Here is a 26,299-nt window from a genome sequence, read left to right on the forward strand (position 1 = left end):
TAATAATAATATTATTATTATTATTATTATTACTATCAGCAATAAGGTGATGACTTTCAATGTCACAGGACTTTTCTAAATTCAGAGGAACAGTCCCCAAGATGTGGTGAGGCAGGAACTTCCGGGGACAAAATTATCAATCACAGGTTTGCTTAATACATTTATTCCTGCCTCTATCTGTTTAATGTTTACCAAATCTTGTGTTATTCAAACTGTTTTTACAGCACACCCTCACTCTGATAGCCACAGGAATCATGTCTTGGTGTGCCTTTCTTCCTTTTCTGAATTCGTTTCCCCCCCCACCATACAACTGAAATAATAATTTACAATTATATCACATTTTGCATAATTGGCAATAAAAAAAAAAAAAAAGAAGTTAAGCAATATTGGTATTCACACAATTCTTGCTTGGGAAATGTTTTAAATTAATTATTGTCAAAGTTGCATTGCTTTTTCTGGCTTAAACCATAATGACTGTGTTTGTCTTTATTAAACCCTAAACATATTTGCACTACTCTTGCATAGTCATTTTTCATATCCATTTTTGTCAACGTTGCACTGCCTTTTCTGCGTTTACCATTATTACCATCATTATTGTGCTTCTGTCACTCCTCAAATCCTAAAAATAAATCTCGCTCTTATAATTAGGAAAACATACCAGTGAATCCCATCAGGGCTCCTTCTCTTGACTGTCGCTGAAGCCCGTCTCCATCTCTGTAGTCAATGTAAACAAGATCAATGGCTTGTAATCCAAACGCCTTTGCTACAACAATGATTTTCTGCCTGGCATAGAGCAGGTCATGAGTTTCTTTGCTACTTGTGGCACCTGTAATATTGAAACACATATCAGTAATATGTGTTATAATAACTAATTGACATTCATTTAAAAAAAATCAGGACAAGGCATAATACATGTTAACACCATGGATCCCATTCAACATATTAAATTGAAAGTGTAAAACTCGCTAACTGGATTTGATCATTAAAAGCATATACTTTAGATGGAAAAATTATCAAAAAAAACCTGTCTCAAATTGACATGAAACATATTCACACATTAAATCAAGAGTATAATTTTTTTTTAATAGTCAAAACAAATAAATAAGATTCAAAATCCTGTAATCCTGTTTTAGTTGTATTTTCTGTCGTCTGGATGCTTTCTTTTTCGGCTTAATTACACAAAATAAAAACATGAAACAATGTAACCAACATATCTTGTACTCTTATGTACTGTACTTGCTAATAAAGAATAACGAGGACAGAAAAACCTAAAATTCCACATCACTACGCCCAACCTCGAACATAGACAGCTTCTCCAGCAATGACAGCTTGAAAAAGAGAGCACTGTATATTTTAAATACATTGTCCGTTATTTCAATAGCTCCATTGTTTACCTCTTTAAATAGTTTAGAATGGGTTAAAGGGGGGCGTGGCTTGGAGCCTGATCAAGATGGCCGGGTTGAGCTTAAGCTCACTGGCAGAAAAACACTAATCCAAAAAAATCTTACTGCATGACCACCTAAACTGCAGCACAAAATACAAAAACTGAAAGCTGACACAATGTTGATATTTTTGATCCAAAAATGAAACATATCGGACAACTTTCAGCTAAACAGCACAATATTCGATTTTGTGACCTAGCTCACATGGCCACATTGTGGAGACACAAAGGTCCTATTGAAATCATAGGCTGTGCCACCTCCCCCAGTCCTGTACCTTCTGAATTCACAGGAATGGACTATCACACACGTGGGGGTGAACAAAGAACAGCATTATTGAACAAACAAAGATAACCGTGAGTTGAAGCCTGCCCCTGCCCTATTACTCACTGACAAGGCCTAACTGACATGGCTGCGTGTTCAGCCTTGGAAACAGAACAGCCCAACATGTCCTTGAACCTGGAGAGGAGGGAAAAACATCAACTACCACCATATAAAAGACAGGTCAGCAAGAGTGAACGTAGAACCTTCTCCCTCCTCTCTCACCCCTCTCTCCCTGCTTTCTCTCTCTCTCACCCTGCCCTCGCTCTCTCTCTTACCCTCCCCCTCATCCCCATCTCTCTCTTACTCCTTCTCTCTCACCCCCTCTCTCTCTCTCTCTCTCTTACCCCTCTCTCTCACCCCCTCTCTCTCTCATCCCTTTCTCTCTCTCTCTTACTTCCATCTCGCTCTTACTCCTGCTCTCTCACCCCCTCTCTCTCTTACCCTTCTCTACCTCTCTTACCTCTCTCTCTCTTACCCCTTTCTCTCTCCCTTACCTCTCTCTTTCTCTTACCCCCAACCCATCTCTCATCCTTGCTCCTTCGTCTGTAGTCCATCATCAGATCATCCTGCAACTTTGCACCACGTATGGAAACGTAGCTAATCAAAGCCAAATATATAACCTTGGAAATCTGCCAGAATATTTTAACCTTTGATGAACTCCAGAACCATCAGTGTGTCCCTTTCTCTCAAGAAAATCACTAACAATTCTCACCTGTTTTGAACCATGGTGATATCAAATTGTCTTTTTCTCATGTCGTAAATCACTGACTGATAGCACCAGCCGTCCTGCAGCACCTGCTCCTCGTCTACATGCTACCATCACAAACAACTTATTGCATTATTGTACAGCTATGTCCCTTTTCTCTCATTTCACTTCTCCTATTCATCACAAAACAACCATGGTTCTGAAGTGAAATGTAACTCAAATAATGAGTCACTAGCCCAAAATGCTTCCAACTCCAAAAGATCAACTATACTAACCTCCCTGAAGCAATATAAAAATCTCTGAAGCCCGGAGGAGTCATTACTGGTTGCGTGGGTTAAAGGGAGAAGTTCTTGGACCCACAATGAGGCATAAAAGTTAGCGAGAGAAGGGGGATAAATAGAAAGTGACTCAACTCACAATGAACGATGAAAACAGCCAACACTTATCACAATCTCAAAATGATTCTCTAATAATATCACTGCAGAAGATACAGCACAAAAATCATCACACCCTTACTAGATGAAAAACACTCAACCATCAAATCGAATCTGTTCTTGCTGTACTCAACTTCCATATGAAAAGGATAGAGGAAGTAAAACAGCGCACTGCAGATTGTGAAACGGACAAAACCAGATTGCAATACAGAATTAAAAAAATTCTGAAATCCACACATTATCTGACTGACAAACTTGAGGACTTGGAATATAGAAGCAGAAGAAACAATTTAAGAATAATTGCATATCAGAAACAGTAAAAGAAAAAGACCTCTGGGAACTCAAACAAAAAAATGGCTTCAATGGCAGAAAGAATCCATCGTCTCGGCCCAGAGGGGAAACCCTCAACTTCACTCACTAATCAACTCCCAAGACTAGTGCCATGATAATATCATGATATATTATGTATTTTAATCCATCTGGTGCTTCAAGGTTTAATGGTGCAAATATTTGGGTTTAGAAGTACAATGTAAAGTTCAGGACATTTTCTGGGTCTGTTTGGGGCTTCAAAAAGAATTTGTCAGGACGAGCTCACCACAAACGAGGCGGGACCGCGGTGCTGAGGTGGGATAGGATATAACGCCACCCACAGCCACGAGGGCCCGTCTTGAGAGTAGAGTGGTCCGGGAGTCCGAGTCGGGGCAGGAGAGGTACGGATGGTAGAGGGTGCTGTTCGCCAAGTCCGGGGTTAGAGAGAGGGACGTAATCGTTTACCGTTTGCCGGGTTCGGGGTGCCAGAGGTGCGGAGAGTCGTATTGCCGTACGCCAAGTTCGGGATGCCAGAGGTGCGGATAGTCGTAGGGGAAGCCGGTTCGGTACACGGGGAAGACTGCAAAACAAGACAGGACAAGACAGGACTAGGGGGGCAGAGAGTGATGAGAACAACTGGTTCTATGCTCAGCCAATGAGTCAGTGACACTGTAGGGTATATATAGGAGAGAGGGACCAATGGCAGCGCAGCAAGGTGGGGGTGTGTGGAAGGGCCAGGCTACGGCAGGGATAGGTCCAGCATGAGTCCCAGGGGAGGAGCCATAAAGCCCTGTAGTAAGGCTGCATTTAGTTGCAGCAATAGTTTGAGGTGCTGTGCCTTAAAGGGGTGGGTGCGCCTCCGTGTGGCCGCGCCTCCGTGTAACTGCGCTTGCGAGCGCGTGACCGGGCATACCCGCCGGCCCAACAGTAGAAGAAGAGCCTTGGCGTGCGCGCGCGCGCCCACGTGGAGCTACGATCGGCGTTCTGGAGAGAGGCTGCCTGCGTGCCGCGGGGGGACCCGGCAGAGCTGCAGGTGAGTGGGGAGCACGCCGAGGGCGGCGTGACTCCCGGACCCTTACAGAACTTAAATTGGGGGGTCTATCATGGATAGCCCATTAAAAGTGATATGTGGGGTATAGACGATCATAAACGCTAACCAGATAGTATTCTGTCAGCCTCAAAGAAGCCTCAAGGTTTGTGGAGAATTACTGGTGTATTCCAGAGAGAGGTGACACACAGTTGAAAGACTTTATTAAAAATGAGAATATCCTGTGACGTCATCTGCTGTACATGCCAAGATTTACATGTGTGTATTCATAGCACAGAGTGGCATATACTGACACCACACACCGCATGGGTAAGAGGTGCCAAGGACAGAAATCCATTTGTCACTCAAATTTAGGATTAAGATGGTCGTGATTAGTCTCGTTACGTCTGTCATGACCGTCTAAATCTATTAATATGACTCACGTATGTCTAAATATTAGAGAAGGGAAGTTATGAGTGAGGTTATATACTGAGGCACGGTTTAAACATCGTTTGTAGCAGGGTTTTTTTACTCTTATAAAACTGTCAATCTCGCAGCTGATTTACGACAGTGGTGGGCTTATGTTGTTTCAATGGGAAAAAAATAGGATATAAGTCTGAACAAAGTTTATGAAAATTAGATTTGAATAGAGATGTGTTTTTGGATCATACATGTGATTTCTCATTTCGTCGCCAGTGACCTCTTTGGGAGAAAACCTATGACATTTGGTTATGTACTGCAGGGGTACGCAAAGTGGGGGGCACGCCCCCGGGGGGGCTGGAGAATTTCTAACAGGGGTGTGGCGGCTACAGATGTCCCATGCAGTCCCCCAAGGCATTTAAATTAAAGGCCAGGGGGACCGCGCGAGGCCTCTGCAGCTTCTCCTACCTGATCTTCGGCGATTCGTCGCCATGGTAACCGGCGTCAAATGATGCCACGGGTCATGAAACGTTGCCATGGCAACGTGATGTCACATGCCTCCGCAACGTCATTTGACGCTGGAGACGAGGAAAAGGGGAGCGTGAGCCAGGAGATAAGCAGGCATTTGCGCAAGTTGAAAGCTTTGCGCACCCCTGATGTACTGTATAGGGATTTCTATTTCAGGGACATTTGCAAAGGTGAAAAGTGGAACCGCTTGCGAGCAGTGTATTAACCTTTGTCCCGTAGGCAGGTCACATGCTCACAGGTGTGCCATACGTGACAAATTGTGGCAGCGGTGGGATAACAATTTTTATATTTGTTAATATGAGGCCTTTTTAGTGATTTGCGCTTATGCCTGTGGGACAAACGAAACACTAAAATGTGACTGACCTGTGTGAGTCTTGCAAGAAATCACTGCTCATTACCCCAAAGCTATTACTCAGTGCTATATTTTTATAAAATAATCAAGCGGACAGTTTCGTACCCTTCCCTCTTGTTTTTCTTTGCTATCTTTTTATTTAGAGTAAGTGTAGTGAATATGGCTGCTTTATACCGACGCCAGACGAAAGAGGCGCTGATGACTCAGTGTGAGAAGCGTGATCTCCAAAGTCTGAGCAAAAATAAAGAAGAGCTGATACAAATCTTACTGAAAAATGACCACAGCAATGGAACCGAGTGTGGCTTAGCCCTGGAAACTGCTCATGGGTCAAGGAACCCAGGACTGTCATATTCTGAGGACTCCAGCAGTTCTCACCCTGTCAGTGCCCTGGATGTGTACTTGCAAACACCTCTCTAGTATCTGGGACCAGTAGATGAAGCAATGCGGTTGCAGCTTATCACCTAGTTTCAAGAGCGTGAGGCTGAGAGAGAAAGAGAAACACAAGCTTCAAAACGCGAAGCAAGCAATATGCTGCAGAACGCGAGGATGCGTGGGAAAGATATGCTGCGGACCTATGTCACCAGCTGGAACTTGCCAAGCTCCAGAGGGAAATCGTCAGCACAAAGCAGCAGAGAGTCAAGCCCTTCCAAACCCCATAAGGACTTTTTCCCAAGCCTGGAAAAAGATGGGGACCTGGATACTTTCCTGCGTGGTTTTGAAAAAACCTACAGGCAGTATCAGTTGCCACATGATCAGTGGGCAACATATCTACACCCAAATTGAATGAAAGATCCACGAATGTCTTGACTGGTCTGCCTGCACACTTTGACAACGATTATGAGGCCATCAAAGCTGCATTGCTGCACCATTTCAACATCACCCCTGAAACCTACCGACAAAAGTTCAGAGCCCTTCAGCACGGTGGTACCGGTGGCTTTTCTGAGCTGGTGGGGTGTCTGACATCTTTGTGCAAGCAGTTGGTTGAGGGCCAGGAAATTGAAAGCTTTGAAGGGTTATTGGATCTCATAGTTCATGATTGTACATCTGCGTTGCCCCAAAGGCGGACTCATAACGGGGCTCCCCAAAAGCTTCTCCCCTCTGAAAAGGATCAGCATGCTAAGGGTTAACATTTGGTTGTACGTTGTACAACGTCAACCCCACCCACTGGAATGTTAATGAGCCAAGAGGACAAAGAACTTTGAATTTGCAGCTGCATTCTATCTAAACCTTTTCAGTGTACATCTGTGTCGCCCCAAATGCAGACAGGCTTGGGTGCAGCCGAAGGGCAGTTAAAGGGTGTGAGCCATTTACTGCCGGTCGCTGATGTTTGGTGATGTTAAAGCTTCTCTATTTCAATCTGAAACTCACCAGCCCTTTATCCCCTGTACCCAATTTTCCAACTCTATCTGTGCATGAAATGTCTGTGAATTCACTGAATAACCCTGTTCTTTTAATGTAACCATGTATTGTTATAACTCTGTGCCCAGGACATACTTGAAAACGAGAGGTAACTCTCAATGTATTACTTCCTGGTAAAACATTTTTATAAATAAAAATAAATACATTTTTAACCTTGTGCCCACCTGAAGTGAGAGAGTGGGTTAAGGACTGGAGTCCTAAGTCAGCCACAGAGGCTGGCCAGTTGGCAGCACTGTATTTTATTATATATATTAAAATATTTAATACGGGATTCTTTGGGGCTCTGAATGAACTGTTGCATTCTCTGGAGAGAGTATTTAAATTTTCTGACACATTTTGCTACAACATATTTGTGTGTGTCAAGCGCATAGTTTTTCTATTATAAAGAGCAACCTGAGACCCTGGCAGATATATTAACTTACATCTTTTATTTGCATAATTCTTGGATGGTGGCAGCGCATAGATATGATTGCAATTGAGTAGGGGGTCAATATTAACTCATTGAAAGTACCTTGCGGAGAAGAAAGGTGAGTTGGCTAGAGTAGCCGTGTGTATTAACACTGGTTGCATATATAAGTCATGTGCTCACTTGGGTGCTGTTCGAGAACGATTGAGTGGAGATATTGCTCATTTGAGGGACCTTTGCGAAGGTGAAAAGTGGGCCAGCTTGCGAGCTGTGTACTAACCCTTGTCCCGTAGGCAGGTCACGTTCTCACAGATGTGCTGTACATGACACTTCCGATATACATAAAAAATAAAGATATAAAACTATTAACTGCAGATTCCAAAAATGTATATGGAACGGACATAAACCCAGAATCAGTCTATTAAAATTGCAACAAACCAAAGCAAACTGAGGCATAAAGCTTCCAAATATTAAACTGTATAATGTATCAAGCCTAATCCAAATGCTATTGACTGTATTCTGGATTTACAGACACGAAAAGACATTAACATCAACATCTAGCAGACCACACAAGTTTAAAATACATATTACACCGACGTCCAAGATCCCAAAAGAATGTAAAAACAACCCTTTATTTATAAAGCCATGTAAAGCCTGGCAATACATGAGACAATCACTTCAAATAGGGAAACATCATTCAATAAACCTACCATTTTGTGAAACACCGACTTTCAAAATGGCACATGTAGTGTAAGTTTAAGAGTATGGGAAAACATAAAATCGATTAAAGACATAATAATTGTACACAATGGCCAACTCAAGTCGTTTCAAGAATTAAAAGACAAATATAACGTTCCACACAAATACCTCTTCCCATTTCTGCAAGCTAGACACTATGCACAAGACGCGAGTGAAGGGACTATGAGCACTGCTTGATAAAGTCGAAAGACGAAACGCGTCAGAGGATTGGTCTTCATGTCTTTTTTAATCTTGGCCCTTATGCCGCAATAAAGCTTTTTTGTACTGCACTATGCCTCCAGCCTGATCTTATCAAGCAGTGCTCATAGTCCCTTCACTCGCATTTTGGATCCTACCGCCGGGACGGACGCACGTGACGGAGCAGAAGTGAATTTTCTCCCCCATAACGGAACAAAAGCAGCTCTGTGAGTATGTTTGCTACGAGAAGCCACGGGGATCGTGAAGCCCGCCCAGAGAGGGACCGCCGGGTGGAGCTACCAGTTCACCGGTCAGGTTAGAAGGCTTTTTTCCCCATGGTGGCATGCATTGCCTTGTGATTTTGCAAATGCTGGGATTTAACCATTGACATTATTCATCAATCTGGGGCTGGGAACCCTGCTCATTTAAACCATTGAAATGCATTATTGAGACTGCACGGTTCACCAGGAGGACATTAGAGCACCCAATCAGGGAGTCATTCCCTTGTCTGTCTACTATGCACAAGACGTTCTCAAAAACATTTCCACCCCTTTTACCTCTGGCCAGATGGGGGGAAGGCTGCAGGCTGGCAACCAGATCGCCGGAACTCCGCGGCACACCCGACAACAGGGGGCCGCCATCTTGGACAGTTGCGCTTGTGCAATGGAAGCCTTGCGCATGTGCAGTGTGCAGTATGTGTGGCGGCCATTAGAAAGGCTCCGAATGGGACTACGAGTTCCAGCAGCCTCGGGGCTTTACATCACGTGGGGCCTGATAGCCAATAGGGCTCCCGAATCCACAGAAAGGAAAAAGATACATTTGGCGCGCTTAGGACCGTGCATCAGTCGGGAGCAGGATGGCAAGGTGTGAGGTAAGGTCCAAGGAGTAGTGCTCCGCTGAACTAGGCCAGACATCCCCTTAGGCCCCCAGCTAAACCCCGACCACTATAGCTTGTTGTACTGTTGAGAAGGCCACCAGATAGGGAAGCTCCCAATAGCACTTAGTGTTAGTATCACCACGGTGACCGGACGGCCACGTGTAATCTGCGACCTGCGGTCTGGGACCAGACAACGGACAAAGTATCAAAGACATTAAGGGACATCCTCCAGCTGGAGCTCCCTGAAGAGGAGGACGCTTTCGAGAAGGAGAGGGAAAGGATCTGGTAGACCGCGTTGTGGGATCACGTTGGGGTTCTGCTGATCCACCATCCAAGTAGACTTGGTCTGGCCTAAGACCAGGAAGGTACCCAATGTGCACCAATGGCGACACACAGGGGGTAGCACTACTCCACACACTTGGGTGGGTCTGACTCTGTGGACACCGGCGTGGTTAGGTGCCCAGGGCACCCTCAGTACTTTGGGGGTTCCACCGGGGTGGTGTTATTGTGCTGTGGGTATTGCATTGTGGGGGGGCTGTATTGCTATTGTGTTATTAGATGTGTGTCAGTAAATATAAGTTAGTTATATCCGTGTGTGTATATTTATTTACGGATTGTATTGGTTCCTGTGAGGGGTTATTCTGCTGCGCTAGGATCCCTCCCAGGTGGAGGTGCTGTATCTAGAAGAGAACGTCATCACCCCATGCTCCCAGTGGCGGAGGATTAGCCCTCCTGTACGCTAAACAGGTACTCAGCACACGTAGTTCCCTTAGTCACGGGGAAATGAGGCTACAGATGTATGCACAGAATTAGATACAGTATATATATATATATATATATATATATATATATATATATATATATATATATATATATATATATTATATTGCTCCTCCACCACGGGCATCCATCTCCTCCATGCAGTAGGTCTGGGTATGCCTCATCTTTACCGGTGAGCTCCTTTTGGGCTGTATCCAGAGGGTGCAGTACCACTTTAAACTTTTAAAACGTTTTAACTGTGTAGTCAGTCTGAATGGGGCGAGGTCCCTTTAAGAGCGTAATTGATATCAATTAGCCTCTCTATCCTTCCTCCCATGTGCAGTGCTCCTCACTTCCTTCCATGCTGTGTCAGGAGCAGACCCCTCTTCTGAATCGTGGTGAGTGGAGTCCATTTTTAGGCCAAATTTTTCAAGAAAGGTTTCTCCCTCATCTAGGTCTTTCATGGAGATATCTTTTTCACCTCTGATGACCAATAATCTGACTGGGAAAATCCATCTGTATCGGATCTCCTTGTCACATAGAATTTTTGTTATAGGTTGCAGCCTTCTGTTTAAAGTGACCGGGATAGGTTTTGGAAAATCTGGAGATTATTTCCCTTAAATTCGTTCGATGGTGTGTTCCTTGTGATTTGGCATAAAGCATCTTTCACTTTGAAATAATGGAAGCACATATGATGTCTCTGGGGGGGTCTCCAGTTTGGGGTCTGGTGCACAGGGCTCTGTGGCAGCGATCAAGCTGAAGTTGTGCCTCAGATTTGTCAGGCATCGTGCTAGTCAACCATTTTGTTATAAACTCCTCTGCATCTGAGATGGCCTCTGTCCCCTCTGACTCTGATATTATTCCTACGTTCCCTATTTTCTGTGCCCTCCTGTTAGTCAGTTAGGTCTGACATTAGGGACTTCAGATGAGAGGTGGATTTCTCAGTTTTGTGCAGGGCTTTTATCGTGGCATCCCGTCTCTTTTCCATTTCGTCTGTTCTATTGCCAATGGTATTGATATCTTTCCGTAGTTCAGCCATCTCCGACTGAAAGAGGGACTTAATTTCGACAACAAATGCCTTGAGGTCACTTCTATTGACAAGGTCTCGATCTCTCCCTGCCTTCCATTCCTCTCCATTGTCACCCGCTCAGAATCAGCCCCACTGCATGCGGCTGGGGCCGTGTGTCCTCCCGCTCTCACCCGCTTCTTACTCTGGAAGTAATACGTAAAATTTGGTGAGGTTCTTCTTGTTTTTGATCGAGTTGACATCCTGACATTCTCCGATGTTGGAATGTGGCTCTAGTGAGAGATTGGTTGTCGGTTAGTGCTGTTTTCAGTACTTTAATGTGCCGGGGAATGCGAGGCTATGGAATCAGGTAACCATTCCCTTAGTCGTCGCACATGAGCCCCACCTTCATTTGAATTTTTAATGAAATGAGGGTAATAAAGTCTCTTTACATCCCCCCCCCCTTCCTATGTGGGTGGTATTCTGTGGTGTGTTTTTAGCACTCTGTTGGTGTTATTATATCCTCAAAAATTGAATTTTTCTTTATTTTTCCGTGTGCTTATTGCAGTATATTATTTATGCTTAGTACAGTCTTTATTATTGTTATTTATTGAGTACAGACACTTGTTGTTTTCCACTTTGGACAGGGGTTATGAACTGGGGACTGCCAGCCTACTTTTCCTCCAAAACCCCTGAACTCTGCTGCCTAAGCTGCTCAGCCCCACCAGCCCTCAGCAGATGCTCCCAACAATGGAGAGTGCCCTCCCCTGGGCCTCTCACTCCCCCTGAACGACTGTTCCCCCTCTCACAGGCCAATGGCGGCCATCTCATCAGCACTGGATCAGGGCCTGTATCGGGAAGGTCCGAGACTCCCACCACCCAGGGGGAAGATCCTTTCCACCCACAGAGGCCACCACCGGGCCCAATCTACGGCTCACATGGAGGGGGGGGAGAAGATTCGCCCACCGCTGTGACCCCGTAACTGTCTCAGGCAATGTCGCCTCAGGGGAGCCTCCGCTGCTCCTCTTATCCGCCTCCACACCAAATCCTGTTGTCCCCCGGGTTCCCACCGCCTGTGAAAGGCTCCGACAAATGGTCAAAGGAGCAGGGGAAGACAAGTCTGTGCATTCCGGTGACACTATATCGGAGCTCCGAGTTAAAATGGCAGCTGTTCCTGTTTCTCTGGCACTGCACCAATGGCACTCCCGTCTCAGTGTCGGGGGTTCAAGTCGAATGAGCCCTTACCTTCACCTCTCTCTCCCGAAGGATCCACTCACTGTGTGGTCTCTCGCGGCTGCAATCGCTGGTTCAATAAGGTAGGTAAACCCAAGCCGCAATCTGGCGGCGCGCCAGATCATAATGCCCACCACGATCCTTCATGGCCTCGCCGCCTCCTCTGCAAGCAGGTAACCCAGCTTCCCAAGGGGAAAACAGGGAGAATAAACCTGCGGGTCTTCCTCGAGACACAAACACTTTTATTCTGCCTTTATATTGATTTGAATGTCTGTAGTCCCACGACGCACCAATAGTGATAATAATTGTTCCAATGATATGATAAGGCTGTTATGGCCATGCTAGATGAGACAGAGCTGTACAGGGGAGGCTCGAATTCACAATTTTTCACCTCTCCATTTTTCTTTTCTTCGTTCCCCCTTACCAAGGATAGACGTCTATCCGGGCAGTTTGGGTAGTGAGGGGGGGATGGCCCTTAATCTTGTCCTGGTTCCCGAGTTCCAGGCCCAGGTGGCGTGGCCTTACTTGTTAGGCCTCACAACGAAATCTATCGTAATTTGGTTAAATATTGTCCAATTGTTTTGATTTTTGTTTCCCAATAGTCCTTATTCACTTATTTGTCAATATATATGCTTTTTTATTTAATTTGGTTGGTTATGGACCAGCATTGATTAGGATTATTAAACCTTTGTCAGGGAGCTTCAGAGCTACACAGCCTTCTTGAATTTGCTCCAGGCCACGCCCCTCGTGAAGGTGAGTTGTAATGTAGGGTAATTGGCTCAGGGGACTGAAGAGACACTAAAACAACAATTGATAGCCACATATTTGCATACTGAACTACACAAGGTCACATACTTGGCCATCCACACATACATACTCACAGAGACACACAGACAGACAGACATACAGTGGTGGATTTAAAATATTGTCTCTCATAGGCACATATCTTTTTGCCGCCCGGGCAGCCTCCTCCTGCAGCGCCGCCCTCCTCCTTCTACAGCGTTGTCGCTTCAAATGACGCCGCAATGTCACAAAGCATTTCCATGACAACGCAATGCCATCTGACGTCACGTTGTCATGGCAAAGAGTCGCCATGTGATGTCATAGCATCAGATGCTACAGGAGGAGGAGAGCGGCATGAAGGAGAAGGTAAGAACAGAGGCTCCACGCTCTCCCCCGGCAATCAGTGGGGAAGAAAGTGAGGCCTCTGTAAATGGGAAAGAAAAAAAAAGAAAACATTTGCTGCCCCAAAAATGTTGCCGCCCTAGGCCCGGGTCTACCGGGTCTAATGGGAAATCCGCCACGGGAGACATATATAGGAACATGTTCGCATAGTCACTGGGTGGGTGAGGGGGAAGCAGGCTACCACCAATAGACCCTACCAGGCTAAGGACAAATCTGCTGGGATCATACTTTGGGAAAATATGGGGGGTGAAGGATCCTTCCCTGTGCTTTCTCTAGGACACCCCAGTTCCTCACCTATGATCTCCTCCTTTCTCTATGGCCACCATACCTTCCTTATGTTTAACCTTCCCCTGCACAATTGAATTATAGGTGCAGAAGGATGGATTCTTGCACTTACTTCTGAGTCCCAGCAGCTAGATGTGCTTTGCTCTTCCAAGCCATGTTCTCCTCCTCCTTCCCATTCATGATATCAGAAGGAGAATGATAATGTGGTGCTGTGCTCTGCAGCTGGTACCATGTAAGGAAAGGGTCCATTCAACCTGGAGCAACAAATGTATCGTTCTTTGACCTACTACTCTCTGTACCATAGCAATTCTGTACCAATGAGCTGATAAACTGGCCACAGCAGAGTCCTGAGGAAGAAGTTCAGCATGGCAGTTTCAATGTTAACGCCGTTCTTGCCTCCCCCTGTAGTCTCCATGCCAACAGAAGCTGGTTTTCAAGGTTTTCCTTCTTTCACAATGCAGAAATGCTCAATACAGGAATGGGAATTGCTTGCGGTACATTTTTTCATTCAATTGTTTGCAAAGACTTAGATGCAAAAATCTTCACCATTTCACCGCAAAACGTTCGCCAGACTTATGCGAGTATGACCATATAGAAGAGCTAGGGGCAGTTCAGAAATCCTTCCTGACTGCTGGTGAGTAAGAATCTGATAACGCTCTCATGTAACATGTGATGCTGGAGGGACTCTTGCACACAGAGTTTAAGGCCTGTTTAGCATCCTCCTCACTGGGTATTACTAGTACTCAGTTAAGCTCACTCATCCTCATGTATTGGGATGGGTGACGGGAGGTTGGTTGCCCTTGCACACTCAGAAGTTGTGGACTTTGGTTCATCAGGATCCTTAGGCTAAGGCCCCGTTGCCTCAGACCACGCGCCCGCACTGCAGACAGGCAGCGCGTGGAGAGGCACTTGAAACTATTTGCGGTCCGTAGGGAGCATTTTTGCGAGCGGGGGGCGTGGCCAAATGGGTCAGGGGGCGTGGCCATGACAGGGGGCACAACAATAGAGCTCACAGCACTGCAGCAGCCCAAGGGGGAGGGGGAAGGGTGTGTTGGTGGTGGTGTGTGTGTGTGTGTGTGTGTTGTAACTGCGTGTTGTAACTGCTGTTTGCCAGTTTGAAGTTTTCCTTCTTCCTGGTTTTAAAATGATGTCACCCATTGGCTATCACTAGCTGGCTTGCCATTGGTTGATGGGAGCCAGTCTGTGATTGGCTCCCTCGCGCACCATGTGACGCGTCGCCGCACGGGAACACGATCCTCGTGTATCCCCTGCTGGCTGACGCGTCCCAGCAAGTAGTAAGCTGTGCAGTGAGGAGGGACTGGGACCGGCTCGGGAGGCTACAAGGAAATGGTGAGCAAGACGCAGCGGGACCCAGCCCTTATCCTCACTATCACTGTGTAATGAGTCACTGATGTATCACATCAGTAATGAGATTGAGACTCTCAGTTGTCAATTACTGATGTCACAGGCTGAGGCAGAAACTGTACTCACTTTGACAGTTATAAGATGATAATCACACTGGGGAAAAAGGACTGGGGATCCCCGATTCAGAGCAATTCAGCCAACAGCTGCCTACAGACAGTTTTGCCTTAGGCCATAGACACCATCCTATTTTCACACACTATGCCCGCCACCAGTATTACTTCACTAATTACCCAGGTACCAGATCCAGTAATCAAGTTTGATGAAGAGAGACCTTTTTAACAGAATATGCACAGAGTTGCCAATGCTGAGCAAATATTTGTGATGGTTATCCAACATTTGCCAGTTTTGCTCAAAACTGCTCAAAAGAAGCAAGGGAGAAAGTAACATTGAAATGCTGAAAGTGGCTCACTAACAGGCAGAGGAATAAGGATTGACTAAGTCAGGACACAATGCAGTGTAACCAAATGTACTAGTTTCCAGTGGTCTGTACAAAAGTTCACAGATATGGCAACAGTAAGTGTAGACGACATGAAAAGCTTGATAAAAAAAACTTGTACTTTGTTTCAATAAATTATCATAGAACAAGGGAGCGCAAACTTTTTGCACTGCGCCCCCGTCTTCCCTGCTGCGTCTTCCGCGCCTCCCTCCCTTCATTAAAGCTGTGTTAAATTACGCTGTGGGCTCATGTGACGTCATGTCACGTGACCCGTGGTGTCATTTGACGCTTGTGACGTCACTTGACGCCGCATTCCCATGTCGACAAGTCACAGAGTGGCTGAATCTGGGTAAGTAAAGTGTTGCAGGGGCCTCACGCGATCCCACGGCATTTAACTTAAATGCCATGGGGAAGAGCACAGGGCATCTGCAACGGCCCACGCCCCCCCCAGCAAAATCTCCTGCCCCACTCCTGGGGGTGCCCTCCCCAGTTTGCGTACCGCTGTCATAAACTATATTTTTAGAGCAGCTGCCTATTCCATCTCTAGTATACAGCTGGATCAAGCAAACCTGTCCATATTGTCCCTTGCAGAAATGTGGTAGATTTAGATGCAATGGTGCTGGTTGCACCAACCTAAAACCAGCTCTATTAAATACTCTTGCCATATATTAGCCGTAATCTCCTGCTATAAACCTGATGGTCTCTTGGCTCCACAGAAATGATTTTCTGCCTCTTTAGGCTGAGTCCCCGCTGGTGCTGAGCTCGCTATGCGCTTGGTGCTTAGCGCGCTTACCTCTGTGGATGGGAATCCTCCTGTTCACGCGCGCGCTGTGCGTGGGCGCTCATGCGTGTGCCCGCACGCTCTCCCAAGCTTTGTGCTTGACGGGACACTGCAGAGATACTTTCAGGCTCAGAGCAGTGTCACATGACTCTGCTCTGACCAATGGGTAGAGAGAGGGCGTGTTCTAATGCCCTCTCACTGCTGCAAACACAGGATTTCTAGCCGAGAGAAGTGGAAGGAGGGGGGGCAAAATGGACTGCTGTGGTGTGTGTGTGTGGGGAGGGGGGGGGGGGCTGTGCAAGATCTGTGCAACACTTTCCTGTTTGTGATAATTTGTTGCCAGATGTTCCCAGCAGTTTGAGCTGCAAACTGTAACAATAAAAATGTTACCTTAGTAAGAACAGGATATATATATATATTATAGCTGCTGATTTACGCTGACTGAAGGATATTGAAACTGAAAGGCGGCCATTATCTTAGGCACACAATCAGGGTGTTTACAGATTTATAACAGGAGATTGCCAGCTTAGGTAAGGATGTAGAATGATACATTGTCACATACTTTACATATACAAATAATAAATAAATAAAAAAAAGGGGGGGGGGCAGTGTAGTATTGCTGCTTTAGGCCTCGGGCATGAAGCGCTGACCCGTGCTGAGGCGCGCTGCTGCTCGGCAGCGAGCCCCTGCAGCCGCAATGAGAGCGGCTTTAGCAGGGGCTCGCGCACGCTTCCGCAAGCGTGCGGAAGCGTAAGTCTTAGCAAAATTTTAAATTCAAGAGCTCAAAGAAGCGCAGGGCCGGTCACGTGAGCGGTTCGCCCCAATGAGGGCAAACCGGCTCCGTGACATCACTGGCCCGCCCCCCGACACGCCCCCGGACGGCGCGCTAACCAAGGCCAGGGAAAGCACCCGCTTTCCCTCAGCCTCAGCGCGCCTCCGTACGGGCTGAGGCACCATGGACTCAGCCTTAAAAAAAACAAAGAGATATACATCAGTTCTCAATAGTAAGCAAGCTCCTGTCATTTGCAATGGTATGTGAGATATGTTATGTTCATGTGGTGCTCAAATGTGTGCTCATGTATTACTGTATGTTGACTTAACATTATGGTTCACAAACAGTTCACCAAAACGATTGACTACATGTGTCCTATAAAACACTGTGATTACCACTTTATTTTTCTCCAAGCATTACATGGTAGGTACTCACTTACTCTCTTTTTAAATTCCAGCTGAACAACTATCTCCTGAAGGCAGACATTCAGTAACCTTCTCACCACCTTTATGCCACTCATATTTCCCCCAGGTACCTCTTCTGCACCCGTTCTTTATTCTTTCTCTTTACCACACATGAAGAAGAATTGCCATAAGGTAATGAGCCAGATTTGACCATCTCTCAGACATTATTCCATGAAACTGATAATAATATTGCATTTACTCCCACTCTCAATAAACTATTTTAGGATTGGTCTGCGACGCCAGCATTTTGAAGATGCACAAGATCTAAACATTTTCTACACGCTCCAACCCATCTACTTCTATTTTACCCTCTTATTACAATGGGGAGGAAACACTTTCTTGACTTAGTAAATATGGCTGCCTGAAACGTCTCAACTAGGTTTACACTTCATTAATAGTTTTCAGGCTATGCTGGTCTGAGCTTTTCCTCTTTGACCCGACCATAATAAACGTTTTGGATTTCAATCTTTCCACAGAATTTTGAAAAAGGCTTAAAATAGCAATATTACATTCCCCCCGCCCCTTTTTTTTCTTTTCTTATTTGTATATGTAAAGTATGTGACAATTTATAATTCTACATTCTTACCTAAACTGGCAATCCCTTGGTGCTCCTGTTATAAATCCTGATTGGGTGCCTAACATAATAGCTGCTTCAGTCAGTGTAACTCATCAGCTACAATGTATCCTTAAAGTATTAAGTTAACATTATCTATTGTTACAGTTTGCAGCTCAAACTGCTGGGAACATTGGCACCAAATTATCACAAACAGGAAAGTGTTACAAAAATATTGCACTGCTTGGGAGGTGGGCTGAGGCTACGGCCCCAGTCACTGCGTGCACGTGCGCGTCAGAGCGCCTAGCGGCGTGTGCACCAGAGTGAGCCACGACCTGTGGTCTGTGGTGAAGAGCAGGAGATCGCAACGTAGTGGGCGTGGCGTGTGCGCCGACATGACGACACGCGGCTGGTTGTCCCTCATTGGCTGAAAATCTTGTCTTTTGGCAAAGGCGGTCGCGCCCTGTGCGCCCGCCCACACACGCCGACTGGGGCCTGCTCAATAGAGGGCTGTACCTTGTGTGCTGCGCACACGCTATTGTTCACGCAGCCGCGGCCACCGGGGACGCAGCTTAAACCTGCTTTGGAAATCAAAGGATGCTTTAAAACTATTTCAAAATGGCATTAAGAGTTGAATAATACAAAATAAAATACGCAGCAAGAATTATATAATACTACAGAACTGATTTTTTTTTTTTAAACCCATATAAGATTTCACATGTTTTGCTGCTTTAAGATGGGAAATGTTGATACTTTTCACGAGGTAATATACTGTATGCCACATATATTTTCCCATTTAGAGCGTTTTTTTAGCTTATTTCTTTCATACTGTAATTTTATTACACAATTTGGATTATATTGACTGTCATCTCACCAGGACAATTTAAAGCAATTACACACAACATTTCTCACTGCTTTAATTCGAGGAAGTAACGCCATTTTAAAGCCCTGGTGATATGTTGCTGCATGCAACCACTACATGAAATGTGACACTTTGTAACATGTGCTATTATTATGGACATTTCATACTCGAAGGACACTGCTCATATTTTAATATTTTGAGTTCTATAGAATGGCTGGAGGATTTTGTATGGGCTACGCAAGATGTGTCCTGCCTCTACACGTCGAAACTATTATTATTCTCTGATACATATATAAAAGAAGGTAACAAAAAGGGATAGACAGGTCTCCAAAATTATGTTAAACTCAATGCAGGGTGCAAAAGGAACAAGGACCACCTTAATTCTGCCAAAATAATAACCAAAATACAATAATGTGTTCCAGCACTCGCTGACTAATAGAATAATATAAAATGTTGGAATATGCCAAAATGAAAAATGTCATAATAGAAGCACAAGTTATAAAAATTGGAACAATGCAAGTGAAAATCACACATGAACACAAATGGCCCTCTAAATGCAAACAATGTGGGGGAACAACACAGGGGACGGGGGAAAGACTGGGAAAGTGGGGTGGGGAAAAGGGGGTGAGTGGGGAGGGATGTAGAGGGGCAACGTTTCGGGGTTAAGACCCCTTCCTTAGGCCCATTCCCTCAGGTCCACTAGGACCAAAGCTACTTCTCTAACCCTGCATCCCCAACAGACTGAGCAAACCCAATGAATGGAAAAAGGTAAAAATAATATAAATGCACAAATGCCTAACGCGAGTCCCGATGCAACAAAGAGAATATGTATCCAACCGTCAATAGTCCTCAATATGTGAATCCCCAGCTCTCACTTTCTCTTGCTGCTCCAACCAGGGGTGTTATTTATTACATTTGTTCATTCATTGGGTTTGCACAGTCTGCTTACCCCCTGTCTCACCCCACTTTCCCATTGTGGTTTTCCCTGTCTTTCCCCCGTCCCCTGTGTTGTTCCCCCACCTTGTTTGCATTTAGAGGGTCATTTGTGTTCATGTGTGATTTTCACTTGCATTGTTCCAATTTTTACATCTTGTGCTTCTATTGTTACATTTTTCATTTTGGCATATTCCAAAGTTTTATATTATTCTATTAGTCAGCGAGTGCTGAAACACATTATTATATTTTGATTTTTTATATATATAAAAGAAGGGTCCTTCAAACCACTAGTCTTTATATACATATTCTGTTTACCCCCCACACATTCCATACTGTTATGTACTGCATATTAATTATATTTTAATAGGGCAGAATTCGTACTATTAAAATGCTGCTTTTAATCTTTGCACCATGACGTCATTTAAGGGGGATACCCAATTGTTGGTGAAACGCGTTGGATCGTATTGTTTCGGAAGTGAGGGAATGACCAGCTACCCAACCCACCCTGAGGGCGGAATGGGATGTGTGGGCATGGCCGTGTGGCTGCGACCAAATCGCTGCTGGCCCTCTGCCGCAACACAAGTCGATGCCGGGACTACTCACCGCAAGACACCTAACTGTAGCGCACCTCGCCGCTGTGCATCTCGCCATCAATCGGATTTCCCTGCTAGCCACCGCCTTCTTTAAAGATCTGCTCGGAGACCGGCGAGAAATTTCCCGTGGAACATGTAAAAATGTGCCCTGGCTGCTGGCTGGCGGGCGTGCCAAGTGTGCTGCCGTGCGCACGTACAGGCGTGCTCACAAATGGCTTTGGATCGGCTGCCGCACAAGTTGCCCTGCGGCTTATGATGGCAGCGGCCGGCAAGGAGATCCAAGCAGACCTTTAAAGATGCAGTCAGTCAGTGGGGTGATCCTATCGGCAGCGAGCTGTTCAGCGGCAAGGTGCCCTGCGGTAAGGTTTTCTGTGGTGAGCAGTCCCCGCGGCGACTTGCATTGTGGCAGAGCGCCAGCAGTGATTTGGCCGCGACCAGATGTCCTAGATCGCCTTGGGGGAACCTGTAGTTATACGAACTGAAGGCCATCCAGCTGGAAGTGGGGCAACAGTGCAAGTCGGGTGTTTGTGGTGGGGTCCAATGGATACTTTTTATGAGCAGAGCTCATTGATACTTTGTTTGTTAGGCTGTGCGTATAGTGCCCGCAAAGGGCGTCACTTCCCAAAAACAAATAGATTGCCGCCGCCGCGTGCGCTTACAGTAAGCGCGATGGCGGCAATGTGACGGAGCAACAGCGCGTTGCGGACTTTGGAAGCTGGGAATATTTGATTTTTCAAGGGCTGTCGCCTCATGTGACAGCCCCTGAACAAATGCCCGGAAGCCTGCGCCGCCGCCGCAAAGTGAAATATAACTTTCACTAGCGGCGACAGGTGACTTCACCTGTCGCCGGTTGCGGGCACTATACGCGCGGCCTTAGTGTGTTTTTACTAAGATTTCATCTTTGATATTAAAAAAAACTATACTATCTTTTTTCTCTCTCCACTCCTTACATGCTGAGGATGATAGAGAAGGCTTGTCTCTTTCATCCACATCAGTGCATTGGGATACTTTATGCCATCTATATCATGAACTATTACACTATGTACTTTTTATGTTCTTTTTTTTAGCATTACGCTCCCCTACTGAATGAAAATGTAATTGGTAATGTCTATAAAACAATAACAGTTCAAACCTATGCTTGCACGGAAATCTTCTGCTCCAAAAACGACTCCATCCAGGTGAAGACCAACATGGGGGCCTCTCCTCAAAGCTTCATCACAAACGTCCTTCAGATAAAATAAAGGGAAGATAAGATATGCATCCAGTGATGTCACATGGAAGTTCCTCCTACTAGTTCCAATTTTTGACAAATCATTCTTCCTTTTTCTTTTATCATGCAATCACATATAGCAGTATTTCACTGAGAAAATATTCAATTATTATAATTAATTATTTAATTATCATTAAAAAACCATTGATGAAACGCTAAATATAAACCTGCCATTGTGATTCTCCTCCCAAAAAAACCCATAAACCGCTACACTTAAAACTGTATGGGAAATTGTGCAATATTATTGTGCCTCTAACGGTATGAATTTGGGGGTCTAAACCTGTCTGCAAATAAAAAAGATATGCTACAAAATAGTTTACAGGCATACATATTGAGACATTTTTAGAAGCACCAGTTCTGGTTGTGCGTCATCGTGATCAAAATATGGCATACACTAAAATCAACATAAAAAGATAAGGAGATTGATAAGATATGGTTAGAATTTAATGTATAAATATGTACTTAAAAGACTATAATTATACTCGAAAGCATGCAGCTCTTATTTAGTACAACAAAATTATACTCTGCAATATTGGACTCTCTCTCTCTCTCTCTCAATATTATACGAAACAAAAACTGCTACTCAAACCAACAGAGGTTTTCAGCTAATCACACTGCGTTCAGCTGCTTCGGGCCCTAAAAGCTTTATTTAATATACTTTGAAACGGTTTCTTGGCAATAGATAATTATTTCATATTTAGTCCATTTCATGGGATGAAAAAGTTGTCTATTACAGGGAGGCGGCTTCACGGCATATTGAATAAGATCTCCTGCTTTTTTGCAGTTTACTTTTTGCCTATGTCCCCTTGACTTCCGACCCAATACTTGGGCTGTGACTCCATAGCCTTTCCATTTTCATTACACTTCTGTTTAAACCCTAAATCTGCCTAATTTTTTACAGGTCTTTTCTTTGCCTCAGTGAAAATTCTGGCCGTATGTATTAATTTACAGACTCTTTTCACTTTGTGTTCATCTGGATGAGCGTTAACTACCTCCCACCAAGCCTGCTATGGCGGTTCTAAAATATCTGCCACTCACATTGTAATCTGGTCTGTAGCTGTTACATACGCTTATAACATATTATCTGTAACTATTCATGTAATGTCTGGTATATAATGTATACCCTGTTCCCTTAATGTAACCGTGTATTTGTAATGATGTATTTGTCCTCATAACTCTGTGACCAGGACAAACTTTAAAACGAGAGGTAACTCTCAATGCATTACCTCCTGGTAAAAAATTTTATAAATAAATAGGAGCTTGGTTTACCGTGTGTTTCTATGTCCCAACAATCTCTTTTTCCGTCACTTTCCTCTCACATACTGTACCGCTGCTCATATTGAGCCTTTGCTAATTCCATAAACACTTCTAAGAAGCAGACTACACAGTGTTCACAATGTAGCTATAATCTCATTTTAATCAGATTTTACTGTCATATTATTACACATTGCCAACTTTCATTAAAAAAATGTCATATATAAATATACATTATTGTCCTTCCTGCACGGTTGTTCTGGTGGATGAAAACATTCCCTTTTTTTTTTTTTAATAGATTAAAAAAACAAAAAACATCTGACATCACTGCAACGGACACCGTTCTATTTTACATTTTAGCTGATCTGGTAAACAAGACGGATGGATAAGTAAGGAGGCTGCATTTTAAAGAAATACAGTCCTTAGTAAGGATTCTGACAAAAAAACATTGTTTCTTAGTACCTACAAATATTATTATTACATTGCAACTAGTATGTATGTATCACATGCACCCCTAATGATACTAATGAGCATTTCTTTACCAGCTTTGGCCAGAGAGGGTCAAAATGATGGACATGTCTAAAAAATAATAATACATGTTGTAAATGTTTTAGCTGTATGAATTTTAGTAGCTATATGAATACGATTATGTCCCTTTTTTTATTTTATTTCTGTGGGCTTGGTGTTTGTGGTAAAGGCGAACAGAACTTCTGATTCGGTGATACTTTTGCTTTCTATTTCTAATTAATGTGCAATAGTTGGACTTTTTAGCAGACAATAACTAAATTCCAGGTGATGCAAAAAAGAATTGTATTGTATTGTATGTCTTTATTTATATAGCGCCATTAATGTACATAGGGCTTCACAGTAGGAATACACGGAGTAGACACATAAATAACAGATAATACTGTATAAATAACAGGCCATGGGAATAAGTCCTTCAGACATAAAAGTAACATTAAGGAAGGAGTCCCTGCTCCGAGGAGCTTACAAGCTAATTGGTAAGAAAGGATGTGCAAAACATTCCTATACATCTAAATTGTGATGAAATATAGGCATTTGTTTGTTTTATATTTTGTATCTGCATTTCTGCCAATATTTCAAATCATTTCATAAGATGTATAGAAATGTTCACATATTTTTGGCAATCCTTAACAGCGCTGAAATTGTCAATGACAAAGGTCAATGTAAGGGCCAAAAGGTTGATCCATATGTTTATTACTGTAAAAAAGTGACACTTTTAGGAGTTGCATTTATGGAAGTAGCATTTTACATATTGCCATATTAATGTTTTTGTTTAAATGTATGGATATAATGAAGGGTTAATCGTTAGACGTTTATATATGCTGCTTAAATGTAGGGACGTTAGCCCCTTTCAAAAAGAAACATTGGTTCACGAAATGCTCCTCCAACGAGTGTGTTCATCCACCTTCACAACGAGTGGGGAGAAGGTCCACCTTACAAGCTCATATTGAGCATTGTGGTATCACAGAGGTGTGTGCTGGTGGGAAACGCAGTGTACAGGACCTGCTAATGTACTCATACAAAGTGCAGCAAACGCTGTGGCACACCAGTTACACTTCATCAGCTTTCCGCCCGAACAACGATGCAAGGACGACGCGTGATGAGTTGTATATTTATTTACGAATAAATGAAACTTTCTCATGGAAGATGGAAATGTCTGATGGTAATGTATAATAACATGTTGGTAAAATAAGCTTTGGGTGAAATCAAAGTGGCATCCCCATCCCCCCTGAAAAAAAATATTAATACCCCCTAGCCTTAGCAGAACTGGGGAGTCCCATAACTTAATCATGGTGCTCGTAACTCAAGGGACTGCCTGTGTGCCTGTAAATCTCGTAACTCAAGGGACTGCCCGGTGCCTGTAAATCTCGTAACTCAAGGGACTGCCCGGTGCCTGTAAATCTCGTAACTCAAGGGACTGCCCGGTGCCTGTAAATCTCGTAACTCAAGGGACTGCCCGGTGCCTATAAATGTAACTTTGCAATTTCACCAAAATAAAACGGCAAGTATGACTGCTTGGGTCACCAATAGAAAGCCAATGACATTGCGGCTTTCTATTGGCTGCCGAGCAAAGACGGACTGACCTGGTAGCCATATTGTTTTCCCAGGCAAGTACTTTTGGTTGGGAGATTAAAATGTTAATTTACCGGCAACCAGCGGTTCCCAGGAACAGGCAGCAGTGCGGTTTAAATCTAATGAACCCGCTTCTCCCCTCCCCCCATAGCCTTTAAGGTAAAAACAGACACATCCTAAAAAAAATTCGGGCAGAACAGAGTGCAGTATTGCTTTAAGTTCTCACTAACAACATATACTAAAGTTGTAATAACGAGGGAACATTCCTAAAAATAACATACGCTCCATGTGACAAAAGACATAGCCTTTATATAAGATACTATTAAGCATTTTGTTCAAAAAACACACTCAAATTAAATAGAAAGGAATACAAGATCATCTTCTCCACAACTTTCAAATGCTATTTTATAAGTTAGAATATGTTGGAATGTTTTCCAAATTTCTGCCTGATATCCTAACTGCAATAAGTGCAGTAAATAATGTCCCCAAAAATATATACAAGAGCACCTGTTTTGTCCGAGTCTAGTCAGAGGTTTGTTTTTTCTTTATAACAAAAAGGGGGGGGGGGGGTGTGCTGTAGCAATCCCAGAGCTGCAGTGATCACGGCATAGCTGTTTTTGCAAAGCAAAAAGTGCCCCCGAAAAAGATTTGTTTTTCTCCTAAATAGAAATGTACAACTTCTTACAAAAAAGTGAAGAAATAATAGTAATCTGTTGACTACGTGAAAATGCACGGAATATTGAGTATATACTGTATGTGCACTTTTATTTTTCTCATAATGTCCCGATTTATTTAGCTTCTTTTTTTTAGACTGAAAAGGTGTGAATAGTCGCACCGTGTTGTTAAGAAGGGCTATTTACATACAAAAACACACACCTTTAATGAACTTATATATGTGCATAAGGAGCTTATCCCTCCTCGGTGATGATGGGCCTGCAATGTACTGCTCTGAAACGCACTGCAGGCCAATCCAGCACAAAGGGGGCTATTTAGATATGCATGTAACTTTATTTGATTAATATTAAAAGGTTAGGAATAATGCATCATCGCTGTCTGTTTTGTAATGCTACTCTAGATATCGGCTCTAATGCATTCCATTTAAACATTTATAAAAAAAATATTTAAAAAATTTGGGGGGGGGGGGGGAAGGGGAGGGCGGTGATGCTGTCTTTGTATTTACTGTAGATTCTGTTTTCATTCACACATATGAA

At 44.0% G+C, this 26,299-nt stretch overlaps 1 protein-coding gene across 6 annotated transcripts in view; it reads right to left on the reverse strand.

Moving 5' to 3' along the window:
• Window positions 1-26,299, reverse strand: part of CLYBL (citramalyl-CoA lyase) — a 422,234-nt gene that overhangs the window by 75,022 nt on the left and 320,913 nt on the right. For all 6 annotated transcript variants that reach the window (XR_012799903.1, XM_075590782.1, XM_075590781.1 and 3 more), the window contains 2 exons: window positions 21,600-21,693; window positions 659-826 (listed from right to left, as the gene is read on the reverse strand). Coding sequence is in view for 5 of the 6 variants with exons in the window: in XM_075590782.1 (XP_075446897.1) it covers window positions 659-826; window positions 21,600-21,693 (262 nt within the window). In the remaining variant the exon portion in view is untranslated. The remainder of the gene's footprint in view (window positions 1-658; window positions 827-21,599; window positions 21,694-26,299) is intronic.

The sequence above is a fragment of the Ascaphus truei genome, chromosome 3 (genome assembly GCF_040206685.1).
Source record: "Ascaphus truei isolate aAscTru1 chromosome 3, aAscTru1.hap1, whole genome shotgun sequence".
Lineage (NCBI taxonomy): Eukaryota > Metazoa > Chordata > Amphibia > Anura > Ascaphidae > Ascaphus > Ascaphus truei.